General features: G+C 57.3%; 7 protein-coding genes across 7 annotated transcripts, besides 19 other annotated features; 4 read left to right on the forward strand and 3 right to left on the reverse strand.

The window, feature by feature from the left end:
- Positions 1–194: 194 nt before the first annotated feature.
- On the forward strand, positions 195–2084 carry EKO05_0010280 (Nucleolar protein 58; the record flags this gene model as incomplete). Its single annotated transcript, XM_038943074.1, has 4 exons — positions 195–223; positions 289–515; positions 572–1335; positions 1389–2084. The coding sequence occupies 4 exons, from the start codon at positions 195–197 to the stop codon at positions 2082–2084; spliced, it is 1716 nt and encodes a 571-aa protein (XP_038794399.1).
- Positions 2015–2073: a tandem repeat.
- Positions 2085–2508: 424 nt separating the features above from the next.
- Positions 2509–2568: a tandem repeat.
- Positions 2569–2611: 43 nt separating this feature from the next.
- EKO05_0010281 (uncharacterized protein) lies at positions 2612–3700 on the reverse strand (the record flags this gene model as incomplete). The annotated part of the gene is made up of 4 exons (XM_038943159.1): positions 2612–2788; positions 2854–3057; positions 3152–3292; positions 3695–3700. The coding sequence occupies 4 exons, from the start codon at positions 3698–3700 to the stop codon at positions 2612–2614; spliced, it is 528 nt and encodes a 175-aa protein (XP_038794398.1).
- Positions 3640–3680: a tandem repeat.
- Positions 3701–5089: 1389 nt separating the features above from the next.
- Positions 5090–5127: a tandem repeat.
- A 188-nt stretch (positions 5128–5315) lies between these two features.
- Positions 5316–5351: a tandem repeat.
- A 313-nt stretch (positions 5352–5664) lies between these two features.
- Positions 5665–5703: a tandem repeat.
- Positions 5704–6060: 357 nt separating this feature from the next.
- EKO05_0010282 (uncharacterized protein) lies at positions 6061–7274 on the forward strand (the record flags this gene model as incomplete). The annotated part of the gene is made up of 2 exons (XM_038943029.2): positions 6061–6883; positions 6937–7274. The coding sequence occupies 2 exons, from the start codon at positions 6061–6063 to the stop codon at positions 7272–7274; spliced, it is 1161 nt and encodes a 386-aa protein (XP_038794397.2).
- A 62-nt stretch (positions 7275–7336) lies between these two features.
- On the forward strand, positions 7337–7939 carry EKO05_0010283 (uncharacterized protein; the record flags this gene model as incomplete). The annotated part of the gene is made up of 1 exon (XM_038947134.1): positions 7337–7939. One exon carries the CDS (start codon positions 7337–7339, stop codon positions 7937–7939), a length of 603 nt encoding a protein of 200 aa, XP_038794396.1.
- A 248-nt stretch (positions 7940–8187) lies between these two features.
- Positions 8188–8225: a tandem repeat.
- Positions 8226–8371: 146 nt separating this feature from the next.
- Positions 8372–8414: a tandem repeat.
- Positions 8415–8476: 62 nt separating this feature from the next.
- Positions 8477–8519: a tandem repeat.
- An 82-nt stretch (positions 8520–8601) lies between these two features.
- Positions 8602–8636: a tandem repeat.
- Positions 8637–8741: 105 nt separating this feature from the next.
- Positions 8742–8811: a tandem repeat.
- Positions 8812–8848: 37 nt separating this feature from the next.
- Positions 8849–8880: a tandem repeat.
- Positions 8881–8900: 20 nt separating this feature from the next.
- Positions 8901–18312, reverse strand: EKO05_0010284 (uncharacterized protein; the record flags this gene model as incomplete). Its single annotated transcript, XM_038943072.1, has 3 exons — positions 8901–14659; positions 15097–18060; positions 18111–18312. 3 exons carry the CDS (start codon positions 18310–18312, stop codon positions 8901–8903), a joined length of 8925 nt encoding a protein of 2974 aa, XP_038794395.1.
- Positions 9168–9201: a tandem repeat.
- Positions 17595–17631: a tandem repeat.
- A 1560-nt stretch (positions 18313–19872) lies between the features above and the next one.
- Positions 19873–19916: a tandem repeat.
- A 944-nt stretch (positions 19917–20860) lies between these two features.
- Positions 20861–21809, forward strand: EKO05_0010285 (uncharacterized protein; the record flags this gene model as incomplete). The annotated part of the gene is made up of 3 exons (XM_038943073.1): positions 20861–20909; positions 20956–21270; positions 21325–21809. The coding sequence occupies 3 exons, from the start codon at positions 20861–20863 to the stop codon at positions 21807–21809; spliced, it is 849 nt and encodes a 282-aa protein (XP_038794393.1).
- Positions 21810–22264: 455 nt separating this feature from the next.
- Positions 22265–22332: a tandem repeat.
- EKO05_0010286 (uncharacterized protein) lies at positions 22324–23754 on the reverse strand (the record flags this gene model as incomplete). The annotated part of the gene is made up of 1 exon (XM_038947132.1): positions 22324–23754. One exon carries the CDS (start codon positions 23752–23754, stop codon positions 22324–22326), a length of 1431 nt encoding a protein of 476 aa, XP_038794392.1.
- Positions 23165–23184: a tandem repeat.
- Positions 23626–23680: a tandem repeat.
- Positions 23685–23735: a tandem repeat.
- Positions 23755–23855: the final 101 nt, after the last annotated feature.

Genomic DNA, 23855 nt, shown 5'->3' on the forward strand with positions numbered 1-23855 from the left:
CGGCAGGCGCGCTTGCCCGCTTTGGGCGCTGGCTCCCGCATGGCTTGGCGGCAAAAAATGTTGCAGAAAGCTCTCCGGCGCACAACGGCACCTGCTACCGACAACCTCGCGCCTTCCCACACCGCGCAACTCCCCAGCTCGAACGGAGCAGTGACAACCGAACCAACGTCACCCGGAGCCGCCTTCCAGCAAAAATGGGTCTCTTCATTCTCAGCGAGACGAGGTACGACGGCGGCGACCGCGCACGATGGCAGCTGCAGTGCATCAGAGACTGACGTGGAATTGCAGCGCGGGCTATGCTCTGTTCAAGGCCAAGGACAAGAAGCTGCTCGACAAGGGCGGCGAGCTCGGCAAGGACGTCTCGGCCGTCGTCGAGTCGCTGAAGCTCAAGAAGTTCACCAAGTTCGAGAGCGCCGTCACCGCGCTCAACGAAGCCGCCGCCCTCACCGACGGCAAGGTCAGCTCCATGCTCGGCAGCCTGCTGCAGGAGCTCAAGGACGAGACCAAGGCCTCATGTACGCCCATCGTGAATGACGAGTGCCGCTGCGCACGGATGGCTAATGTTCTGCAGTGGCTGTCGCCGATCCCAAGCTCGCCAACTCGATTGCCCAGATCCCCGGCCTGTCCATCAAGCCCGTTTCCGACTCGTCCACCCAGGACGTCTACCGTGCGATCCGCGAGCACATGACCTCGCTCATCCCCGACCTGGTGCCCGCGGAGATGAACTCGACCCGCCTCGGTCTTGCCCACTCGCTCTCCCGCCACAAGCTCAAGTTCTCGCCCGACAAGGTCGACACCATGATCATCCAGTCCATTGCCAGCCTGGACGTGCTCGACAAGCAGCTCAACACATACGCCATGCGCGTCAAGGAATGGTACGGCTGGCACTTCCCCGAGCTCGCCAGGATCCTGAACGACAACCTCGCCTACTCCAAGGTCGTCCTCAAGATGGGTTTCCGCACAAACTCAAAGGACGCCGATCTGTCCGGCATTCTGCCCGAGGAGATCGAGGCTGCTGTCAAGGCTGCTGCTGAGATCAGCATGGGTACCGAGATTTCCGAAGAGGACCTCGAGGCCACCAGCGCTCTTGCTGAGCAGGTGGTCGACCTCACCGAGCATCGCCAGAACCTTGGCGCCTACCTCTCCTCCCGCATGCAGGCCCTTGCACCCAACCTGACTGCCCTCGTCGGTGAGCTCGTCGGTGCCCGCCTCATCGCCCACGCTGGTTCCCTCATGAACCTCGCAAAGTCCCCCGGTTCCACCATCCAGATTCTCGGTGCCGAGAAGGCGCTGTTCCGTGCGCTCAAGACCAAGCACGACACTCCCAAGTACGGTGTAAGTAGCAGACTTGAAGCTCAACAGATGAACATTGTACTGACAAGCCTCAGCTGATCTACCACGCCTCCCTCATCGGTCAGGCAACGGGCAAGAACAAGGGAAAGATTGCACGTATGCTCGCTGCCAAGTCCGCTCTTGGTCTGCGCGTCGACGCTCTCAGCACATGGGGTATCGCTTCCGAGGACAAGTCCAACGAACCCACCGAAGAGGAGAAGTCACAGATCGGTCGCGATGCCCGTCTCGGCATCGAGAGGAGACTGAGGGCTCTCGAGGGCAAGCCCCTCAAGAGCCTCCCCAACGCGAACGCGACCGCACTCGGCTCAGGACAGAAGTGGGATGTCAAGGAGGCGCGCAAGTACAACCCCGATGCTGACGGCTTGACTGGCGAAGAGCCTGCGGCCAAGAAGTCCAAGTCGGACAAGGTCAACGGCACTACACCGAAGAAGCTTGTCCAGGAGGTTGACGAGGACGCAAGCATGGTTGATGCCGACGATGCCGAGGACTCTGACGACTCCGAGTCCGAGGAGGAGACCAAGGCGTCCAAGGGCGGTGACAAGGCAGCAAAGAAGGCAGAGAAGGAGGCCAAGAAGGCACGGAAAGCCGAGCGCGCCGCAAAGCGAGACGCCAAGGAGGCGAAGAAGGCTGCAAAGGAAGCCAAGAAGGCGTCCAAGGACTCGAAGAAGAGGAAATCGGACGACGACGACACAACCGAAAAGAAGAAGAAGAAGAAGAAGAGCAAGGACTAGACGCATGCATCTTAGCCGATGTTGTACGTTTGACCATGTGAAAACGGGTGGCGTTGGGGGATCTCGCTTGTTTTTCTTTGACGTTTCGCATGTCGTGCTATCCAAGGGCGCGTGGCGCAGGGCTGGATTCATGTACCATTTCTTGTTGATGAGGCATTGCATACTGGGGACGAAGACGAGGTGCGGAAGAATACCCGCCAGCCGCTATGCATACAATTTCACACCAAAACTTGACCGCTGCCGTCCGTACTTGTCGTGACTGAGCCTTGTCCTCCAAGCCCGATCGACTTGTCTATTCTTGCAACTACCAACATGTCCATCCACCACACTGCCAGACCAAGAACTCACCTCCACCACGGCACTCGCCTGCATCCAGCGATCCACCCTCGTCCTCCTTTCCCCTTCCCCCCCCTCCCTCACTGCTACTCACTCACTCACTCACTCACTCACTCACTCACTCACTCACTCACTCACTCACTCACTCGCCGTCTCCTAACGAGGCACCCCCACTCCCACCCCCAGCCAGCTCACACCTTCCTCGTAACCTTCCTCTTCTTCTTGCTAGCCCCGAGCAACTTATTCGCCAGCTTGGGCAGCGCCTCGTCCTCGACTCCGCGCGGGATGGCCGCTTCTTCCTCGTCCAGCACCCGCGCGATGGTCGCGAGGATCTCGTGCAGCTCGGCTTCGGAGAAGCGGGTGCCTGCCTGTGGGCGACTTGTCAGCTAGGGAGGGTGGGGTAGATGCGGGAGGGTGGGTGGATGGGACGCACCTCCTCGATGATCAACTCGAGCATGACTTGGGTCGTGGGGCGGAGGTTGTAGATCTGGATGAATTCGGCTTTGTTCAGGCGGTAGTGCGGGGCCAACGCGCGGAAGAGGGAGTGTGAGCCTTTGTACAGCGTCATGGGGCGGGTTGGGTGCGTGGCTGGGATCAACGGGGTTGTGTAGTCTGCGGTTTGCAGATAGGTCAGGCCCTGGGTTTCTGCTGGTTAGTTAAAAATAGTGGTGGTGGAGGGACTCGGGCTCGCGGGGATACGGTGGAGGTGGAGGTGGAGGTCAAGAACGTACGTCTCGTAGCATGTGCTCGAGGCCTTTGGGCTTCCATCTCTTGCGCTCCGTGCCGTCTTCGCCCGTGTACTCTGCTTCTTCCTGGCGGAGGTGCAGGAGGAGTTCGTGGTTGGAGAGGAGGGCGGATTGTGCGTTTTTGATCTGGCGTCGTTAGATTGACGAGAGCCTTCTAGCGAAGAAATTGGTTGCGCATGATATGGATGAGAGCCTTCCAGCGAAGAGATTGATTGAGATTGATATGGATGAGAGCCTTCCAGCGAAGAGATTGATTGCGCATGATATGGATGAGAGCCTTCCAGCGAAGAGATTGATTGAGATTGATGTGGATGAGAGCCTTCCAGCGAAGAGATTGGTTACGCGTGATACTGGAATAAGACGTCTACATGCGAGGTGATGTTGAGATGGAAGTGGGAAGTGAAGAGAGGCTACAAAAACCGGTACCCAGGAAAATGTTGGAAAGAACAACAGTGCGAATGGATGACAGCGCGGATAGATAATGGTAGCCAGATAGATAGACAGAAGGATTAGACATGTGTTACTTACATGCATTTTGGCGGTGGTGAGTGTGTGTTTGCTCAGGCTCACGGGTGCCCAGACGAAGCACACGCGTGGAGACGAAATGGATCGAGGCAGATCTATGGAAGAATCCCTGGCCGTCGTGAGCAGATATCACCACACTGGCAGTACACGAGCGATGTTCTGGCAGCCTGAGACCATGTTTTCGAAACTACACAGTACAGGCTGGCAAGGACTGGGCCGAGATAAGCCCGGGCTGGTGAAATCAAGCACGGGACTGGCAGATGTCGACATGTGCAGTAGCCACCTACCTGAGCGACCGAACTAGTATTCTACGATTCGAAGCCTCTCAATGTATTCAAGTTGAGTTCTCGATTTTATGGGCACGTGGTGGTGAGGGCGCTTCGAGCACGTGTGGTGGTGTTGCTCGCTCAAGTGAAGGCAGTTTTCCGCGCTAGCGCCATGTAGCGGCTTGGCTGCACACGCCGACGTTGGACCGGGGCTTCTCCATCTCAAGAGCACACAGTCCGTACTTTCAGCAAGCATAGCTTGCCAACATGTGCGGGCGTGTTGAATGCAAACTGCCCACAAGCTAGGTTGTGTCACAGATGGCGTTGGGGGCGCGGATTGGCCTGAATGATCCGGGCAAGGTTGAGACCCCGCGAAGTTGGAGCGCACACGGAGATAATTTGAAACGCAAGCAACGCCTTGGTGACAGGATCTCGGTATCTGCCGAGGGAGAGGAAGAACCATACCGGTAGAGCGTTCTGATCGCATCCACATTTAGACACAAGATGGCTTCAGCTTTGGCAACGGCTCAACCATGTGCTTCGGCCGACCTCGCATGAGCAAGGCCGAGATGGGCAATGGCCCATCCTTGGTCGTGCAGCAGCGGCCGTTGGACACAGGCGGCTCCGAGGCCGAGAAATGCAATGTGAGAGGACAGGGCAGTGCGGGCAGTGCGAGGATTCGTGCTGGGAAAGTGGAGGGCGGACAGATGAGAGCGCAACGGAGGTGAAGGTGGTGGAAGCTGTCAGATGCCCTGTCGCCCTCACAGCCGTGAGCGCTAGGCCGCATCGAGTTTCTCAGCGCAGAGTCTAGACCCCGTCGACAGCGTTGGAGCTTCGTGGAAGGGTGCATTTGGCTGGGGGGGTTGGTGGTGCAGCAGGCCGAGCACGGGAACCGGAGGGACTACGAGGTGGCATGGTGTGCTCGGACATGGCGTGCCTGGGTGGATGAGTGAATGGGTGGAGGAGTGAATGAGTGGATGAGTGAATGGGTGGAAGAGTGGATGAGTGGAAGAGTGAATGGGTGGAGGAGTGAATGAGTAGAAGAGTGGATGAGTGGACGAGTGAATGAGTGGAAGAGTGGATGAGTGGACGAGCGAATGAGTGGAGGAGTGGATGAGTGGACGAGCAGGGACAGCGTGCCAGCGTGCCAGCGTGCCAGCGCGCCAGCGTACGAGAGAGGTTGGGCTGGTCCGCCGGCCATGGCCAGGTGCAAGATACGGGCAAACGATGGGTGGAGGACGGATCGAGGCCAGCAAGCCATGCCCGCAGGCTGCACACTGCATGGCGACGGAAGCTAGCCTTCTGCATGCAGCCAGCAGCAGAGGGTCAGGCCATGTTTGCCCGGGGTGGAGGGAGGATTCGAGTTCGAGTTCGAGTTCGAGTTCGAGTTCGAGACCATCGGTGGGCCCTGAGCGCACGGGCCCCGGCTTTCTCAAACACCCAACGGGCCATGGGCGCAAGCTGCACACCACACGCACCCCGTCCGCACCCCGTCACGCCCGTCCGCACCCCGTCACGCCCGTCCGCACCCCGTCACGCCCGTCCGCACCCCGTCACGCCCGTCCGCACCCCGTCACGCCCGTCCGCACCCCGTCACGCCCGTCCGCACCCCGTCACGCCCGTCCGCACCCCGTCACGTCCGCGCTGCCTGCTGCTGCGCGTTCAACGTTGGTCGTGTGTGCCCAACACCACCCAAGCTTGACCCGGGACCCAAGACCCGAGACCCAAGACCCGAGACCCAAGACCGCCGCTCGCTCATCCACCACCTGCCACCCACCACCCTTGGGCCGTCGCCCTCCGTTCATTCGTTTGCTGCCACTCACTCCCAACCTGCCTGTTGGCGTCCCACGACCCTCTCCGCTGCCACCCCGCGCTCACCGAGGCTTGGCATTGGCTTCCACCCTCCAGCAACCGCGAGCTTCGTTCCAGACTAGGTGCCAGTGGAGCCACGGCCTTAGCCACTCGGCTGTCAGATCCTTCAGCCCCGTTTCTCCTCTACCTTGTCCTCCCCTCCTCGCCCAGGCTAGCGTGACCAAGGCCAGCTGCGACCAGACACTGCGCCGGCGGCGAGAACCACCAAGCGCGCTGTCACCCACCCTGCACATGACGGACCCTCACTTCTCTCCTCTTCCTGCCAGCCTCATGGACACGCAGGAGCCGTACGCTGCAGCCACACCCACCTCTCCTGCCATGCCTGCGACACCGGACGAGGGCACCGCTGTCTTCTGCGCTGACCCAGCGGTATGCAGAGCACGTGCCGAGGTGCCCACGAACCAGCTCCCTTCCTTTTTGGATGCCTTGATTCCACAGCCCTTCCCGCTACCATCCGCCTCACCCCAGCCTCTAGCCACGCCCACCCTGGCCGATCAACCTCACCTGGACCCGAGCTTTGCTGGAACCTTCCTGCCCACCGATGTGTCACTGCCCTCTCCAACGCTGGCCAGGACAGCGCACAACTTCCGTTTGCCCTCGTTTGATGTCCTAGGTATCGCTGTGCCCCACCCTGACCGCATCCCCTTACACTCGACCGCTTCCTTTTCCTCCCTGGGCGCCGGGCCCCTCTCGAAACCAGAAGACCCTCTCCATGCGCTCAGCCCACCGTTGCAATTTCGCAGTCGACTTGACAAGCCCGCCCAACGTCCGGCTGCCAGTCCCAAAGCCACCAGGCAGCACTGGGAACACCAGATCCCGACCTTTACGCCTCCGACGGAGCCGGGGACGTTCAATTGGGGATCGCTCGTGAAAGTGAGAACCGCCGGCGCAGGTTCCCCACCGAGCTCGGAGCCTGGCGTGTCTCCGAATCTAACCCTCACAGCAAGTGCCGCCGCGCCAGGGCAGGCTCCGATCATTGTGCCGACTTACGCGGACGAGATAAGCGAGGCCGTTAGGATGGCGGCGTGGGTGCAGAACGTCAAGGACACCCTCAGTGAGATATTCACCACTACGACTTTGTACCCTCCACATGCTTACTATCTGTAGGCACTGAAACAGAATCACTGGACCTGGCCCAGGTCAAGGTCTTGTCGCATGCCCTCCCTTGTCCGTCAATGACGGGCCATTTGTTCGGTCAGATCATCGAAGCCATTCACGAAAGAACAAACTCGCATACGTCCTGGATTAACGTCTTCCATGCTGTGCCCGGTCGCTTCACCCTCTCAGACCTACCCAGGTCGCCGCCCTCGACACCCGGTCCTGTCGTTGGAGGCGATGAATACTTCACCACCAAGGTCTTCGATAGCGCCGTTGCCATTCCCGACTATCAGCTCGATTCGAATCTCCTACCGCCATCTCCGCGACCCGTCGTCCCCCCCCGGTAGTATCAACATCTCCATAGTGGAGCGTTATATCCCCCCCTACTAACACCAACGAGTATGCCGAGATGTTTGCGTTCAAGGGACGCTCGTTGCTATACGACCGATTGGTGGAGCTGTCGCCTGACAACGGAAACCTCCTCTTCATATACCCAACACGGCAGGGCGGGCGAACTTTCATGAAAGAGTACTTGGGGCCGATCCTCGATCCCCTGCTGAGGACAGTAACCGTCATCCACGATCTGACGTCGGATCTGGGAAAGAGCCTCGGCTCTATGACTTCAGTGGACTACTTGGACGAATACGACCAGTTGGCTGCGCACGTGGACAAGTTCTGCGAGAAGTTGAACGGGAGTCGATCAAGCCGGCGGAGTCTCAGCAACGAGCAAGTCATGTACGAAGTTGTGCAAGCCTCAAGAAAGGAGATGCTGCTCGAGCGCTCCGTGTGGGCGGACGACTGGTGGATCAAGCAGGAGAAGCCCAGGGTTCGTGAAACCGTCATCAAGTACTTCCGAAAAGCATCACGGCTACCGACCAACACGGAGATGACGAGCGCGCATCTGATCGAGGAGGTCTTGAACGGCGTCTCGCATCGCGAGTACCTGGGCGGAGGGCCGAAGAAGGGCGTCGAGGTGGGCGTCTTCATCATCAAGAAGTCACGGTCCACGTAGCACGCGGACCTGACGCTACGACGAGAAAACAGGGAGATGGAGCGGTCGAGCAGCGACATGAGCAGCCTCATGTTCAGCGTCATGGAGGAGAGGCGCGAGTGTAGGAGCCCCGTGTGAGAAGTAATCTTCTCGGCGACGGGACGAAAGGGCATGTGTTATGGCCGGTCAACGGCGTTTACGACACCGACATGTGCGTGGAAAAAGCAAAACTCGGCGATACCCTTGTTCGCATTGCATGGCGTGGCGTTTTTTTTTTCTTCCTCTCATCTTCTTCTTTTTTTCTACTCACGCTTGGTCGAGCAAATTCGCATACACACATGGACACGGTATGCAAACAGAAGGAACCACAATGGTACTCTTCTACTCCAGTCAGACAACACGCAGGACTTTCTGTGCAGTGTGCAGTGTGCAGTGTGAAGAAATCGTCATGCCTCATTCATTCATTCATTCATTCATTCATTCATTCATTCATTCAATGACAAATCATGTGCACTCCCACGGCCGTCGCAAGACATACAAATCGTACAAGTACAAGTACAGATCAGATCAGATCAGATCAGATCAGATCAGATCAGATCAGCTAGCCACGCACGAATCGGGACCGCGAGCGTGAAAGCGTGCTGGATGCTCGACGGGAGAGGCGGGGGGAGAGCGGAGTGGGTAAGTAAGAAAGTAAGAAAGTAAGAAAGTAAGAAAGATGCAGCAGGGAAAGAGAGAGGGAAACGCGCCCCAAAACGCCGCTTTGGTTCAAACGAAGAACAAACACTCTTACCCGATGTATCCCAAATATCCCTTCATGTTGCTCATCTCATCTCATCTCATCTCATCTCATCTCATCTCATCTCATCTCATCTCATCTCATCTCATCTCATTTCAGCCCCAAGCTCCAAGCGCCAAGCGCCAAATACCAAGAAGAAGAAGAAAAGAAGAAGAAGAAGAAGGAAATTATAAAAAGACAGGCTCACGACTTCTTCAAGAAGCCGCCAAACAAGCCCTTCAGCCCCCCCTCGCTCCCCTTCTTCTTATCCTGCGCCGTCCTCGCGCTCCGCTTCTCCGTCGTCTCGCTCCTGCGCGCCCGTGGCCTCTCGTCGCCGTACGCCTTCGCGCGCGAGCGCTCGGACTGCACGCGCCGGCTGATGGGCCGCTCGCCCTTGTCGGAGCCCGGGGCGATGCGTCGGTTGCGGTTGGGTCGCTCGTCGAGGATCGAGACGCGTCTTGTGCCGTGGCGGCGGTCGCGGTCGCGGTCGCGGTCGCGGTCGCGGCGCTCTGAGCCGGAGCTTATGCCTAGGATGCCGGCGGCGTCGTCGGTTAAGAGCGCGGGTGACTCCGTGTCCAAGGCTGTGGGTTCTGGGGGCCCCGCTGGTTCGTCGGCTGGGTCAGGGCCAAGGTCGACTTCCATGGCGGCCGACATTGGAGGGGGTGGGGGAGGGTCATAGACTGGAGGCTCTAGTGAGACTCCACCGTCTCGGGCCCCGGACATCTCGTGTTCTCTTGCTCGTGCAGCTCTTCGCTCTTCCTTGCGGCGGTAGTACTCTGCCTCCTCTTCGGCCGACTTGAATCGGTGGTGATGACCGTGCGAGTGTCGGCGACTGCGATGAGGGCGCTCGCCTCTTTCGCGGCTCTCGTTTGATGAGTGATTGCTGCTGGAGTGATGCTCCCTTTCCTTGCGCAAGGCCGAGGTGGGCGTTTCGACAACCTCAACAGGCTCGGTACGAACGCGAGACTTGGGCGTGACGAGCTTTGAAGGAGGAGTAGAAGGCTCCGCTTTCGAGCGACCGAAGAGTCCTCCGAGAAAGCTGCCGCGCCTCGGTGTGGGCGGTGGAGGCTCGCGGGTACTCATTCGGCGACGAGGTGTACCACGCGGTGACTCAGTAGCCTCAGGTGCAGGACTGGCTGAGTCTTCTTCTGCTGCACGGCGTGCAGCGTCACGAGGGACTTCGACCTCTCTGTATCGAGCCTTCGCCGCCTCGAGCTTCTCCTTTTCCCTTTCCGCGCGCCGTTGTCTCTTAGCTCTTTGCACTTCCTCTTCATCACGTGCGGCTTGCTCTGCTTTCTCCTTTTCCAAGCGCTTTGCATCTTTCTCGGCTTCATAACGCTGTCGTCTTCTCTCATGCCGAATGCGCCGTGCCTCTTCTTCCTGGTTCATCCTGTCTGCTTCTTGCTGCTTAATTAGTTCCTCCTCTGCCTGCTTCGCTGCTCGACGCTGCTCTTCTTCGGCCAATTTTGCAGCACGACGCTGCTCGCGACGCTGCTGTCGTTGCACGTCCTCCTCTCGAAGCTTAGCTGCTTCCTCTTCTTCCGCGACTTTTGCAGCTCGACGCTGCTCACGACGCTTTTGTCTCTGCACTTCCTCCTCTGCAAGTTTCGCTAGCTCATCTGCGGCTGCTCGTTCTTTCTCGACACGACGAGCTTCGCGCCGTTTCTTTCGCTCGAGGTCTTCGTCCACCACATCTGGAGCACGACGCTTACCATGCCTATCCTCGGCCCGGCTTTCACGGTGGCGATCAGTCCGATGCTCTGGGTACGCCGGCTCCTGACTGTCGCGATGACGGTGAGATCGGTGTTCAGGGTATGCTGGCTCCCTAATTGGGCTACCTCTTGCTTCTGCTTCCCTCGCTTTTGGTTTGTTTTTGACGAGGTCGCGGTCTGTCGTGCTGTCGCGGCGCTTACTTTTAGTAGACCCAAAGGGCTTTGCAGCAGCCAGCATAGGAGCCCCAGGGAAGTTTGGCTTTTCTCTAGTACTCGCATCGCTCTCAAGTCTGCGGTGGGAGTGGTGTTTGCCCTCGCGGCGGGAGTGAGAGTGTCTTCGGTGGTGTTTGTCTCGTGACTCAGCAGCAGGGTCGTCTACCGCAGCAAAATCTCGTGTTCTTGGAGCTGGGTCGAGGGAGACCGAGGCGGGAGCTGGGGGCGCTGCAGATGTAGCATCAACTGGCGGTGCGGGAGCCACCTTCTCAATCGACTCGGTCGTAGGTTGTTCTTCCAGAGGAGTCAATCCACGCTCATTAATCTCATCTGCCTCTACAGTTGGATCTGGGACGACATCTTCAATCGGCTGTATGATTTCTTGCGGTGGTGCTGGCGGAGATGCTTCAGCGACAGCTTCCTGGGGTGCATCTTCTTGAGAGGCCGCCGGTGATCCAGGGGCTGCTGACTCGTCGCTTACAGGTACTTCGTTAACAATTTCGTTAGTAGTCGGTTCTTCAGGTGTTGCTTCTACAGGTACGGCCTCAACAGCCACAGCCTCAGCAGGGAGAGACGCAGTGGGTGGAGGTTCTTCAAAAGGAGGCTGGCTGTCAGCTGCTTCGACAAGCTCGATAGGTGCTGACTCGACAGCACTCGGCTCGGGCTTCACAGGCTCTTCCAGGGTTGGTTCTTCGCTAGGGGGCTCGGGGGCTGTTGGCTCTTGAGGAGCGGTGTCCTCGACAGCAGGCTCCTCGACAGCAGGCTCCTCCACAACAGGCTCTTCCACAACAAGCTCTTCCACAACAGGCTCTTCCACAACAGGCTCTTCCACAACAGGCTCTTCCACAACAGGCTCTTCCACAACAGGCTCTTCCACAACAGGCTCTTCCACAACAGGCTCTTCCACAACAGGCTCTACAGCAGCAGGCTCCACGCTTACGGCTTCCGCAGATGCAGTTTCGACAACCACTGCTTCTGAAGCAATAGGCTCAGCAGGAGGAGGCTCGACAGGGGTGGGGCTAACCTCAATTGGTTCGGAGACTGCAACCTCCACAGTAGCAGGCTCAGGTAGAACGTGTTCTTCCACGTCTGCTTTTTGGGGAGCTGGTTCATCAGGCGTGGGTTCGATAGGAGCAGAAACTTCAACTACAAGTGCAGGTTCGATAGGCGCAGGTTCGGTAGGCGCAGGTTCGGTAGGCGCAGGCTCGGTAGGCGCAGGCTCTTCGGGAACAGACTCTACAGGTGCAGTGCCAGGCTCGACAGCACGTTCCGCCTCCGAAGGAACCTCTGGTGCGACTTCAGACGGCTCTGTGGTTGATGCAACAGTCTCATCCTCCTGAGGAGCGTCTTCCTTAGTGGCAGTGTCCACTGCTGGTACTTCGCTTGATGCGGACTCAGCAGCGTCTACTGCTATCGCAGGTTTCGACTCCGTAGTAGGCTCATTCTCTACTTGCGTAGTCGATGCTTGAGGCTCCGATTCAGGCACCACGACGGCATCAGCGTTCTCTGTTTCAGCAGGGCTGTCAACTTGCTCAGCCTTGTCGGTAGAGTCTTCGGCAGCAGCCGCATCATCTTGTGCTATTGCTGGTGATTCAGAGCTGTCTTCGGTCTCGATCTTGGTTGATTCTGGCTCAGGAAGTGGTTCTTGTTGCACGGCGTCTTCCGCTGCTGTGTCTACCGCGGGAGTAGCTTCTGTTTTGGCATCCTCAGTAGTGGGTTCCGGAGGCGCCTCGACAGTGGCATCCACTACGGATGTCGATTCAGTGAGCTCCTGCTCGGTCTTGACCTCAGTCTCAGGTTCAGCTAGGGCAGGAAGCTCTTGTTGCTGTTCGGCAGGAGGCTGCTCTGGTGCTGCTTTTGGCTCTGTGACCAGTTGCTGCTCAACGTCTGCAGCTGGCGCAGCATTATCGGAGACTGGCTCACTAGCTTCGCTTGGTGAGTTCGTCGCTGTTCCGTCATCCTCGCCATCACTCGTGGCCCGTTCTATTGGGACCACATCCGTAGTCGGAGCGCTAGGCGTCTCCGGATGTACCTCTACTGCTAGCTCTTCCTTCTCTTGCAGCTCAACAAGGGTATCCTCACTCTCCGGGATTGGCTCTGGTGCAGACTCTTCATGAATTTCGGTAGCCTGATCTTCGACTGTTGTCGTTTTCCCCTCCTCTGTGTCTTCAGAGGGTTTCGCATCCGCAGCTTTCTCTGCAGCGTCGTTGGGTACATCACTGGCTACTTTTGTCGTATCTTTCTCTTCGTCGCTGGCTTCAGAAATTGGATGATCCGTGTCAGGTAGGTCGCTGATGACTTCTTCCACTGACTGGACTTGCTCTTCGACGGCAGCTTCCATCTCGAGTTCTGGCGTAGGCGTCTTGTCTTCATCTTCTTCGGGCTGAGAACAAACCTCAGTCGAAGAATCTACTGCTACTGCTTCCTCTGTTGGTGCATATGTCACTGTGACCTCAGCGTCTGCTTCTGGCTGCTGTGAGTCATCATCTGGAGCAGATGCACTTTCGGTGACTTCGGCGGGCGAGCTCTTCTCATCTGGTTCAAGATCTGGTGGAGATGTTGCAGCCGGTACTGATGCCGCATCCTGTTCGGTAGGTTTAACCTCGTCCAATACCGCTGTTTCTTCGCTATCTGCATCCAAAGCTTCCTCAGCGTGTGCTAATAGCTCGGCTGGAGTGGCAGAACCCGCTGTCTCAGTATCTGTAGCCTCCTGCGAACCAGTTGATCCTGGTGAATCATCTAATTGCTTGTTTGCATCGTCCACAGGAACTGGTGAGATGGATTCTTCGGCCTGCGAGTCACTGGTAGGTTCTACAGTGGATAAAGTAGACTCAAGGACGCTCTGATCTGCGGGTTGTGCAGTAGCAGTTGCATCCGTGCCAGCAGTAGCGTCCGGTGCCTGCTCGTCCGGTCCTGTGCTAACTTCAGGCTTTGCAGCTTCTACAACATCGATGACTGCAACGTGTTCTTTCTCACCCGTATCGTCTATTGTTTCCTTGGTTTCAGCCTCTTCTGATTCGACTGCAGAAGGTTCTCCAGGCGCAATATCGGTAGCGAGGTCGGTCTCAATCTCCGACGTGGTTTCTGGAGCATCTGTGCTGAGTTCACCTTCCGGGGATACCGCAGTTTCCGCTTCCAGTACTGAATCGTCGGCTTGGTCGTCTTGCTCAGCGGAGGTTGACTGCTCCACCAACAGCTCGCTGTCTTGCTCGTCTGGTTCTTTCTCGGGTTGGCACAGAGCTCTCATTGCCGCAGCTACAAGGACAGGGTTGGGTGGGGCTTCGACTTCAACTTCTGGTTCAGTATCCTGTGTATCGTCTGGTACTGGGTCTTCTTTCGAATCTGCCGGCACTTCATCCGCCGCCACAATATCGGAGTCCGCGTCCACGACATTTTCACTAATTGCAGCATCATCTGAAGTATCTGAAACAGAGCTCACACTATCGACCTCGTTGTGTACTGGTTCCGGAGTATCTGTTGTATCATCGGCGACCCTGCCATCATTTTTGGCTTCTGCAGCTGCCTCTGGGTCGACTGCAAAAGGCTCTTCAGTGCCAACGTTAGTTTCAGGAGGGTTTTCTGCAGAAGAATCGCCAGTGTCTTCCGCCACGAGTTCAGCGCTGCCAGTCGCAGACGTTTGATTGTCTGCTGACTTGTCGGTGTCTACTTCCACCAAAGATGGGCTTGATCCAGATTCAGTACTCGCATCGTCACCATTCTCATCTTCGCCAACGTCTTTGCTGATCGAAAAGTCTGCTTCAATGGCTCTACTGTGGTCATCAGATGCAGCTGCATCGGCTTCGGGCGGCTCCGTCGCGCTCTCGCTGTCATTGACGACTTCTACAACGACAGTCACTTGCGCATCTGTACTCGGTGTGGCCTGGGCAGTGTCGGCTTTTTCAGACTCAGAGGAGACAGGCTCTGTTAATATCGGTTTGGATGCGAGGTCCTGAGTTTCTGTACTAGCTGGCGTTGCGTCATCGAGTAGAGCGTCGTAGGTGCTCTCCACTTCTGTCTTTGAGACATCCGACGGCATGACTAGATCGAGTCAGCTTCAGCCTTGCGATATAAACAATGGGCAAGGCGTGCTTGATCACATAACAGGTAAAAGCGGAGAACCAAGGTGATCGGGAGAAAATCAGCAAAATGTGAGAGACAAGATTGGTAGCGAAGGCGTCAACGCATCCACTGTTCTGGTGGAACCACGTATGTCGCGATGTCCGCTTGACTGCGCGCATGCGCTGCAGCCCGAATAGTGGCTCGACAACGTGTTCGCACGTGGTGATAAGCTGCACCGAACGGTGGTTGACCAAGCACAATGTGGGGCAACCAATCAGAAGCCTTCGGCACACTTCTGGGTTGGCAGAAGCGCAGGCCGCATCATTTCGGGCTGCTCACCTGCAGGGTTGCAATAACCAAAGAAATGTGTATGGATAAAGAGCAAGTAGGGCTATTAGGAGTACAGAGCAACGTACCTGGAATAGGTGCAGATGCGTCTGCAGCCGTAGGCTCTGGTGTCGCTGACTCGTCGTTCTCGACAGCGTCTACTGCCCCTTCCGCATCCTGCACCTCGACCTGTACTGGCTGGTCGTTGCCCTCCTCTTTTTGTTCAATATTGCTTAGTGAATCCGGCTCAGCCATGGGTTTGAGCGACTCAGTTTGATCTTCGGGCACCTGTGAAGGCTCGTCTACGTCGCTTCTGTCCCATTCGTCGTCGCTTTCCTTGTCGCTAACATGTTCGCCATCATCTCTAGCTTGTGGAGGTTCAAGTGAAGCTGTCGAGTCAACAGGTGCGGCCTCTGCGCTTGCTGTCTCTTCGACGGGGACAGAGGCCACCTCTGGAGGTGCAGCTGCGGGGCTCTCGGTACTCGAGGTGTCGTTTTCCGGTGCTGAGGAGTCGGCCGATACAGCTGTCTCGTTTGTTTCATCCAGGTTCTGATCGTGTCCCACTTCCTCGCTAGTTTCGCCATCGTCAGTGGCTTCTTTTACCGCAGGCACTTCCTGCGTGGTCTTGTCATCGGACAGCGGAGATTCTGTTGTTGATTTGTCTGTGCTTGGAACTTCTGGGGCATCCTTTTCATCTGTATCTAACACCTGCGCCTCTGATTTGACAGGGTCGGCTTGTGCCTCTGGCAGACTGTCCTCAGCAACTGTTGTAGGCGGTGTAGGATCTTCGGTAGCAACAGTACTTGTGTCTTCGCTCGTTTGACTCGCGTCCAACACTTCGGAAGTATCTTCGCTTTCGACCAGACTCACATCTGTATCTTCAGAGGATGTCACGTCATTGCTACCTTCACCTCCAGAGGTAGCTTCGTCTGCATCGACTGAGCTTTCGACAACTGGATCAATAACGGCGGTAGAAGAGGTGTCTTCATTTTCCACAGGCTCCAGCGGTTCCATGGGGTCGACAGATTCTGGCGTCCCATGGTCAACCTCAGGAGAGTCAGAGTTGGCGGGATCTTCTGCTAGACTTGCTTCCTTGGGAACCGCCGTCTCTACATCGGCGCTAGGCGGCTGCTCTTCCTTGCCGTCACTGGAAATCGCATCATCTGCGGAATTGTCGAGTGCAAGTTCCGGATCAATGATTGCATCTTCTGTAGCTGACGAATCCATAGGAAGAGCCTGTGCTTCATCTTTAGGCTCTTCAACTGAAGATGATTCGTTGACCGGAGCGGCATCACCACTTGTCGATGACTCTTCTGCCGCAGCTGTTTCCTCAGCGATCGGCGCGTCTTCTGTAGCGGGAGTTTCTTCGATTGATACCGTTTCTTTGGTCAACGACGGTTCTTCAGCTGTTTGTACCTCTGCAACGTCCTCGGATACAGGCGCATCGTCGATCAAAGGTGTTTCACTGACAGCAGCTGATTCGTTGACTTCAGTTGTTTCATCTGTAGCATCGGCGGGAGGCATTGATTCGGTAGTGGTGTTCTCTTCGAGCGTAGCTGGTTCTTCGAGCGTAGCTGGTTCTTTGACCGTAGCTGATTCTTTGACCGTAGCTGATTCTTCGACCGTAGCTGGTTGTTCGAGCGTAGCTGGTTCTTCGTTCGTAATTTGCCCATGATCCGTAACCGTTTCTTCGACTGTCGGTTTCGCATCCGGCACTGGTGTCTCATCTGTAGTTGGCTCATCTTCGGCAGGCGGGACGAGCTCGGCGGCATCCTCTGTGTCAACAGGATTTGTATCGGCGACAGCCTCTGCCCCAGCAACGACCGTATCCGCAGCAGGTGCCGCCACCTCTGCTTCGCCGGCTACGGGCTGTGCATTATCCACAGCTTCTTCATCAGGGGCCGACTGCATGGGTGCCGCACCTGCCGCTGGTGCAGGATCCGGTTCTGCAGCGGGCTCGGATTCGACGACCGGCTCTGGTTCGTGGGTGACTTCAACGGAGGCTTCCGAAGGCACTTCGACAGAAGCTGTGGTGGCGGCGCTTCCTGCAACCTCCGAATGTGCATCTCCATCCTCTGCGGTTGACTTGTCCTCGCCAGGCGCAACTTCATCATCGTTGCTACCCTTTTTGCCCTTCTTCTCCTGCTTTCTGCGTTTCCGTTCATCGGCCTTGCTGAGCTTCTTTTTGGAGGAGCTCGAACTTTCATCTTTGGCGGCCACGTGCTTTTCTTCTTTCGGACCCAAGGATATGGACAGGAAAGAACCGCGTCGCTCTTTCTTCTTGGCTTTGTCGGGCTTCTTTTCTTCTTTCGGTGACGGTGGTGATGGAGGCGGCGGTGGATCTCTTATGCGAACAAATGCGTTAGGCTTGCCCTTTCCGATGATCTTAAGCTTCTTCCTATCATCTTTCTTCTTTTTGCCAATGCTTGCAGAGTCTGGATCTTTCGTGTCAGAAGCAAAGTGTACGGTTTTCTCCTCTTGAGGTTTAGGGGACTTTGGGGGCTCTTGAGCTGCCTGCTCGGACTCACCACTCTTCTCACCATCGACGGTAACGGCCTCTGGCACGGGGTCCCCAGGTGGTGCGGGTGGCGGAGGCGGAGGCGGGGGCGGGGGCGGAGGCGGAGATGTTGGTTCACTCTCTGGTGCGGGCGGTGTTTCCTCAACAGGCTGCTGTTCGACTGGCACTTCGATGATACTGTCACCTGTAACTTGTGGAACAGGCGCCTCCACCTTCGCATCGTCCTCGGGGGCTGGTGTTCCTTCTGCAGGCACTGCTGGAGCAGTCTCCGCAGCCGTCTCGCTCGGTCCTTGTGGTTCATCCTTCACGTCTGCAACGGCAGGCTCACCTTCAGCCTTGGGCTCATCACTGCCTGCCGGCGTCCCCTCTGCCGGTGTTTCGGGTAGGGGTTCGGCGGGTGGTGCTTCGGCTGACACATCTTCCTGTGCTACTGGCGCCGGTGGATCCTGAGTTGCTGGCGTTGACTCTTCCGCGACAGTTGGTGGCTCTGGAGCCTCAGGTAATGCACCCGACATGACAGGTGCACCTCCGTCATCTGGGTCTTAAACTTAGGCAAGGGCGGCAAGGATGGGGCTCAAATCATACCAGAGTCTTCATCTTCTTCATCCTCGCTCTCTTCATACCCATATTTGACGCCGGGATATCTGAAAAGCGCAGTAGTAGGAGGGGCCAGTTGCCTAACGGCGGGCTGTTGTGCGTTGGTTGAGTAGTAGGCTTGGCCGCCTGTGCTAGCACCTGTGTACGGATTCGTCCATTGCGCATAAGTAACAGTATATGGCCCGGCCATGGTCGGACAAACCGACTAGTGTAGTCTCTCGAGGTGCAGAGCAGTGACAAACGGTGCTACGTGCTATACTTGACGTCTTCTCCAATGCATTGCGGTGTAAAACAAACGGCAAGTACGCAATGGCGACATGAGATGTGGGGTGAGTAGATCAGATTGCGGAGAGACGAATAGAAAGCGAATCACTGAGAGGAGAGGCACGGTTTTGTGGAGGTGCGTTGTGCGTGGCTCGACGGCAGTAAGTTGAAACAGAGCGTTCCAACTGACGAAGCAGAGGTGCAGGACAACGTCACGAGGCAGGTTCCGGTAAAGAGCTGAGGTATGCAATCCAGGTGTCGCGCAGCGTGTCGAAATTCAAAGTGGCCTGCCACCCTAGCCAGCCTCACGTTGGCAGCACACGGACTCATGTTGGGAAGACGAGCTTGGCCTGTGCTTGTAATTGGACCACGTAGGAACACATCGTTCGCTGAGTCTGAGAGAATTGCAGCCCGAGAGGTGGGCTCTTGCCGTAGAGACGTTAGCCATCATTGGCTCGACACGAGTTAGCTGCTTGAGGCTGCAGGCCATGTCGCCAGCCTGAATCGTGATGCAGCGTCTGTTGTAACCCACGGCGATTTTGGATGCGGCCGGCCGGCGGTTGCGCGTGTGGGGAATGCGGACTGGTCGACCAGCGTAGCGAGCCACCCGAGCTCGCTATCGGCGGCCCAAGGAAGGTTCGCAATGCAGGGGCGCGCAGAGCAACGTGACGGCTAGAATCAAAAAGTGATGGTGTTGATGGAGAGGCGTGACGTGTAAGTGGGCGTGGCCGCACTCCAGTCTCGAAGCGGCCTAGGCTCATGATTCATTCATCGACTTCATCGAGCCGAGCCGCCGAGTCGTTTCGTTCCACCCACCATCCTTGGACTGCGCGACGTGGGACAACGAGAGCCCCCGGGGATTTGTTTGTGCAACGAAGCCGATCAATCGCAGTCCATTGCAGTGGTCAATCGGTGCATTGCCGTGGTCAATCGATGCATTGCTGCCTCTGTCATCTTTCTCGTCTGCCTGGTCGTGTTGATGACGTGTGTCTGTTGATTGCGGCGTGGGATAACGCAGCGGCTATCGAGGGTAAAGCAATAAAGGAGCCGTCAAAGGTTCCGCCAGCATGGGTGAATGCCGAGTGAGTACGTGTCCGACCATGACTGCAGAGCGTTGCCACCGGCGCGAAGAGCCTGAGAAGGTGTTGCCCAACGTCAAGCAAGTGGTAGTGGACGCCACGGCCAGCCTTAGGCATTGTACTTGGCTTTGATGGCTTTTGCAATATGTTGACGGTATTTTTCAATGGTCATACCATGCTGGAGGTATTCAATCATCTTCGACTTCCAACTGCTGACATACTTGCGAGAGCCACGTGCAGGATTGTAGAGGCAACTGCTACTACGATATCTATTTTGGTCTCTACATTGCTCCAAGACACTCACTCCATCAGTCCCAAACAGACACTGGTCTTGGTTTCTGACGTTGAAAAGGTTTTCGAAATCGGCGAAACGCTCTCCTCGCTCGACTCTCGTCCTTCTCTTCCTCCTGCCACTCCCACTCACAGTCAGACTGCCATCCTCCCTCCCCTCTCTCGTCTTCGGTAAAGCCCCCAAGCATCAAACGAGCACCCGCATCCATCCAAACCCCCACCACACACGCTTTGCAACTTTTCCGTCTCCCATGCGCCGACACTGAATCCTTCTCCAAGCACACATACACCTCATCACCCTCCCATATTGGCGTCTCGAGAGTCGTCCAGGTGATCAAGTCCATTGTAGGTGCTGAACCATCCGCGGGCTCGAGCCAGATAGCCGGCACCTTGCCAAAATCCCCATGCGCCAGCATCACCCCCGGGGCGTCTGTCTCCATCGGAACCATCTTCTCGCTCTGGACGGTTTTCAGGAGAGAATCCAAGGTTATGTGGGGTGCTCCTTCGTTGCGTGAGCTGGCTTCGGCAAGTTCGTACAGCGCGGAGGCTCGAACGTGCCGGCGGTGGTATTGGGGTTTGGTGTTCACGGGCTTCGGGAGATGTTTTGTAGGTCGCGATGCTGATTGACAAGCGACACAGGCTGATCTCCCTATGCGCTTGGCGTATGAGCACAACCAGCAGGAGGCATCAGGGGAGACGAGAGTGGCGTTGGACGGCATCGTGTGAGTTTGAAAACGAATAGTATTTTTGGACGTCAGAGTGCTTGAGTATGGAGCGTGTTCTGCTTGTGTGCTCTTGTGTGGGAATCGCTTCCATGGTTCACGGTACCGATACCGTCGCCTTGACGCAGACACATCTCACAACGTCCAGTGCTCACCTACGACTCTGGAGGTATTGTTCGCCGCTCACCCGCTGCTTGACTCGTGTAACTTGGGTTTAGCGCGTCGTAGTGACAGGAAGGGAAGGCACGATGGCGGATAACTTTGCATCTCACACTTCAAAAACCCCTTTGCCCATTCATCTCACAGCACCTTACCATACCTGAGATCGATCGAAGGGCCGTCTACTTGCTTGTTGCACCCTCCCATTGATCACTGTGCCAAGATGAACGCGCCAGCAACGCAAGCAGAGGGAGGGACTCTCACCAAACCTGGTACATGGTCCACTCCCACACAGCAGCCTACATCTGATTCCCGCAGCTGAGTGGGCCTTTCACATGGTCACAGCAGCATTGAAGTATGCATCAGACGAGAAGATAGGCGTCACACGCGCCTCACCTGACGAGGCAAAACACAGCATCCTGAAGAGCCTCAACTGGTTCGAAGCGCACGGCGAGTACGAGTGGCCCAATTTCTCGCGGCTCAACTTGGACTTTGCACAGGCGATGCGGCTACGTCGCGCGCTCGTCCAAGATGTCTGCAACGTCCTGCAACAGGCAGGCAACATCAAGATCGGCGCGCCTGGTACTCCTGACAGCGTGGGTGGCGGTAGAGGTCGACGGCCGTACGGGGCAGGTGCGTGCCTGCATTTGATTCCTGACATCTGACATCAAGCTGATGCTCTTCAAGACAGCAGACACGTTACCAGCCGGAAACGGATCTGCAAACGTGAAGCCGATGCGGAGGGCGATGCCATGTCCGAGCACTCAGAGGGACAGCACGAAGACGAGGCATTCCTGATGGAAGTCATGACGGACCTCGTAGCGCGCACCAACCTGGCCATGGAAGCACATCTGCAGCAGAAACGAGACGCGCACGAACTCGCAGATCAGCTCCACGACAGCCTGGTCGAGGTGTGGGACGGCCCCCAACGCAACGTCAGCGACCAGCACGACACGCTCCGGCGGAAGGCAGACGCGTGGGAGATGCACAGACGCAGCCACCCGCCCAAGTCGACGCAGCGCGAGCGAACAGTGGCGCCTCGCGTGTCGCCAGCTGCACCGCAAACGTCCCCGGCCATGGCACGGAAGCCTTTGGTAGGACCCGCGCCTGCTTTGGGGTTTGCGTGGGACGCAACAGTGAACGATTGGAGAAAGACCAACACCATTGGCTGATGGGAGTAGAGGCAGATTGTGTGCGGTGTTGAACCGAAGTGCAACTAGCAGCGCCGTAAGCACGTGCGAGGAGATGGACAGGGGAGTGGGGGATGTGAAGGATATACTCACAAGATTACTTATAGGTATTCACAATACACTTATATAAACAACTACCTATACTACTATATATCCTATCAAGCAGCTCTTGTGAATTACAGGCTGTAAGTACTATAGTGACATATTATAAACTTACATATCTGTCTAACCTACACATTACATTACAGCACAACCTAGACCACACCCACAATCCACTCAACTCACAGGATTACTTACGTGTAGACATCCAACACCAACCTATAACCAAGCACACGCACACTGCCACACGTCCCAAGAAGCAGGTCTTGAGAATTGTATATGATGAGTGATAGTTGTGATAGAGTATCGCAAACTCCCATCTGTCCAACTCGCACCATCACAGCGCAGCACAGCACAGCACAGCACAGCACAGCACAGCACAGCACAGCACAGCACGTCACAGCACGGCCCAGTCCACGCCCACGAGCCACTCGATTCCCCCAACGCACACATGCCACGTTGGCGCGCGGAGGCCCACAACGCTGCCGACGCGCACCTGGACGCCTGCAGCGCCTCGTGCGCCGCCTTGGCCGGCGAGCAGGACTCTTAGGTCTCGTTGGTCTGTGTCTCTTCCTTTTCGTTGGTCTGTCTCTCTTCCTTCTCGTCGGTCTGTGTCTCTCGCTTCTCGTCGGTCTGTGTTTCTTCCTTCTCGTCGGTCTGTCCCCGTTCCTTCCTCGTCCTCTGCAAGCAAGGTCGACCTCTCTGCGACGCCGTCCAGCGCCGGTTGAGCGTCGCCCCGGAGGAAGGTCGTCGTTCCGGGGAGACACCTGACCTCCTTCTTTCTCCCGTCACCGTGCACCCCGAGGCTAGACACGCGGAGTTTGAGTTTCACGCCCTCTTCTCTCTCCCACGCTACGCCCCGGTGCTCCCGCGCTGCGAAACCGGTCTGGGCGGCTTCGATGATCCAGCGCTGCACTGTTGCGGCTAGGCCGGTGGGGAGGTATTTCTGCGTTTTGCGCGAGGGGGAGAAGAGCTCGGGAAGTGGGGCTGGCGGTGTTTCGGGGGAGGTGGGCCGCGCTGGGAGGAGGAAGTGGGGGCGCGGTGGTGGCGCGGTTGTTGCCGTTGCTGTGGTGGAGGCGTGCAGGGCGCTCAGTGGCGTGGGTGCGGGTGGAGGGAAGCGGAAGCGGTGCGGTGCTGCGCTGGGGAGGGGGGTTTCTGGAGGTGGTGGTTGGCGGAGCGGCGTCGTGGGGGATGAGGTACGGCGGCGTTTGGAGCGATGCTGGGATTCGAAGAGGATCTCGTCGTCATCGTCGTCGTCACTGCCATCGTTGCGGTGCTCATCTCCCTCTTCCATAAACGCGGCGCCATGCTCGATCGTCTGCACGACGTCGAATGCGTCCCCGCCCGCCCCTCGAGACGGACTCGACTGCGACGCTTCTTCTATGCTCTCGACCCTCTCCCACTTCCGCTGCGCCTTGGAACGCGGCGTGTAGTCGGTCGCTGCGCGCGAGCCTGGCTCCTCGGCGGCGTGCGGGCGTGGCGTTTCAGACGCAACTACGAAGCGCTTCGCCGGCGTGATCTGCCTGAACTGCAGCTCGGGTGTCTGCTTCGGCGTCTGCGGCGTGACGACATGGCGCAGGCTGGATTTGGGCTTTGCTTTGGGCGTCTGCGTGGACGGCGGGTGCGGGGCTAAGAAGCGGTGCGGTGAAGGCTTCTGGAGCGGCATCGTGGTCGCGACATTGGGCTGGTGGCGGTGCCTGAGTGCGAGGCGCGTGCGTGTGCGAGTGCTGTGTGCGGCGTGTGCGGCGTGTGCGGCGTGTGGGCGGTAGTGGGCGGTAGTGGGCGGTAGTGGGCGGTAGTGGGCGGTAGGTAGTGGACGTGTGGGCATGGTGGCGCACGGGGATGATGGGGAAGGCGCGAAAGTGGGGCAGTCGAAGTGCCCTAGTAGGCTAGCACCATGCCGTACGTGGAGTCTTGACTTTTTTCTAT

Source organism: Ascochyta rabiei, chromosome 19 (genome assembly GCF_004011695.2).
Source record: "Ascochyta rabiei chromosome 19, complete sequence".
In the NCBI taxonomy this organism is placed as follows: Eukaryota; Fungi; Ascomycota; class Dothideomycetes; order Pleosporales; family Didymellaceae; genus Ascochyta; species Ascochyta rabiei.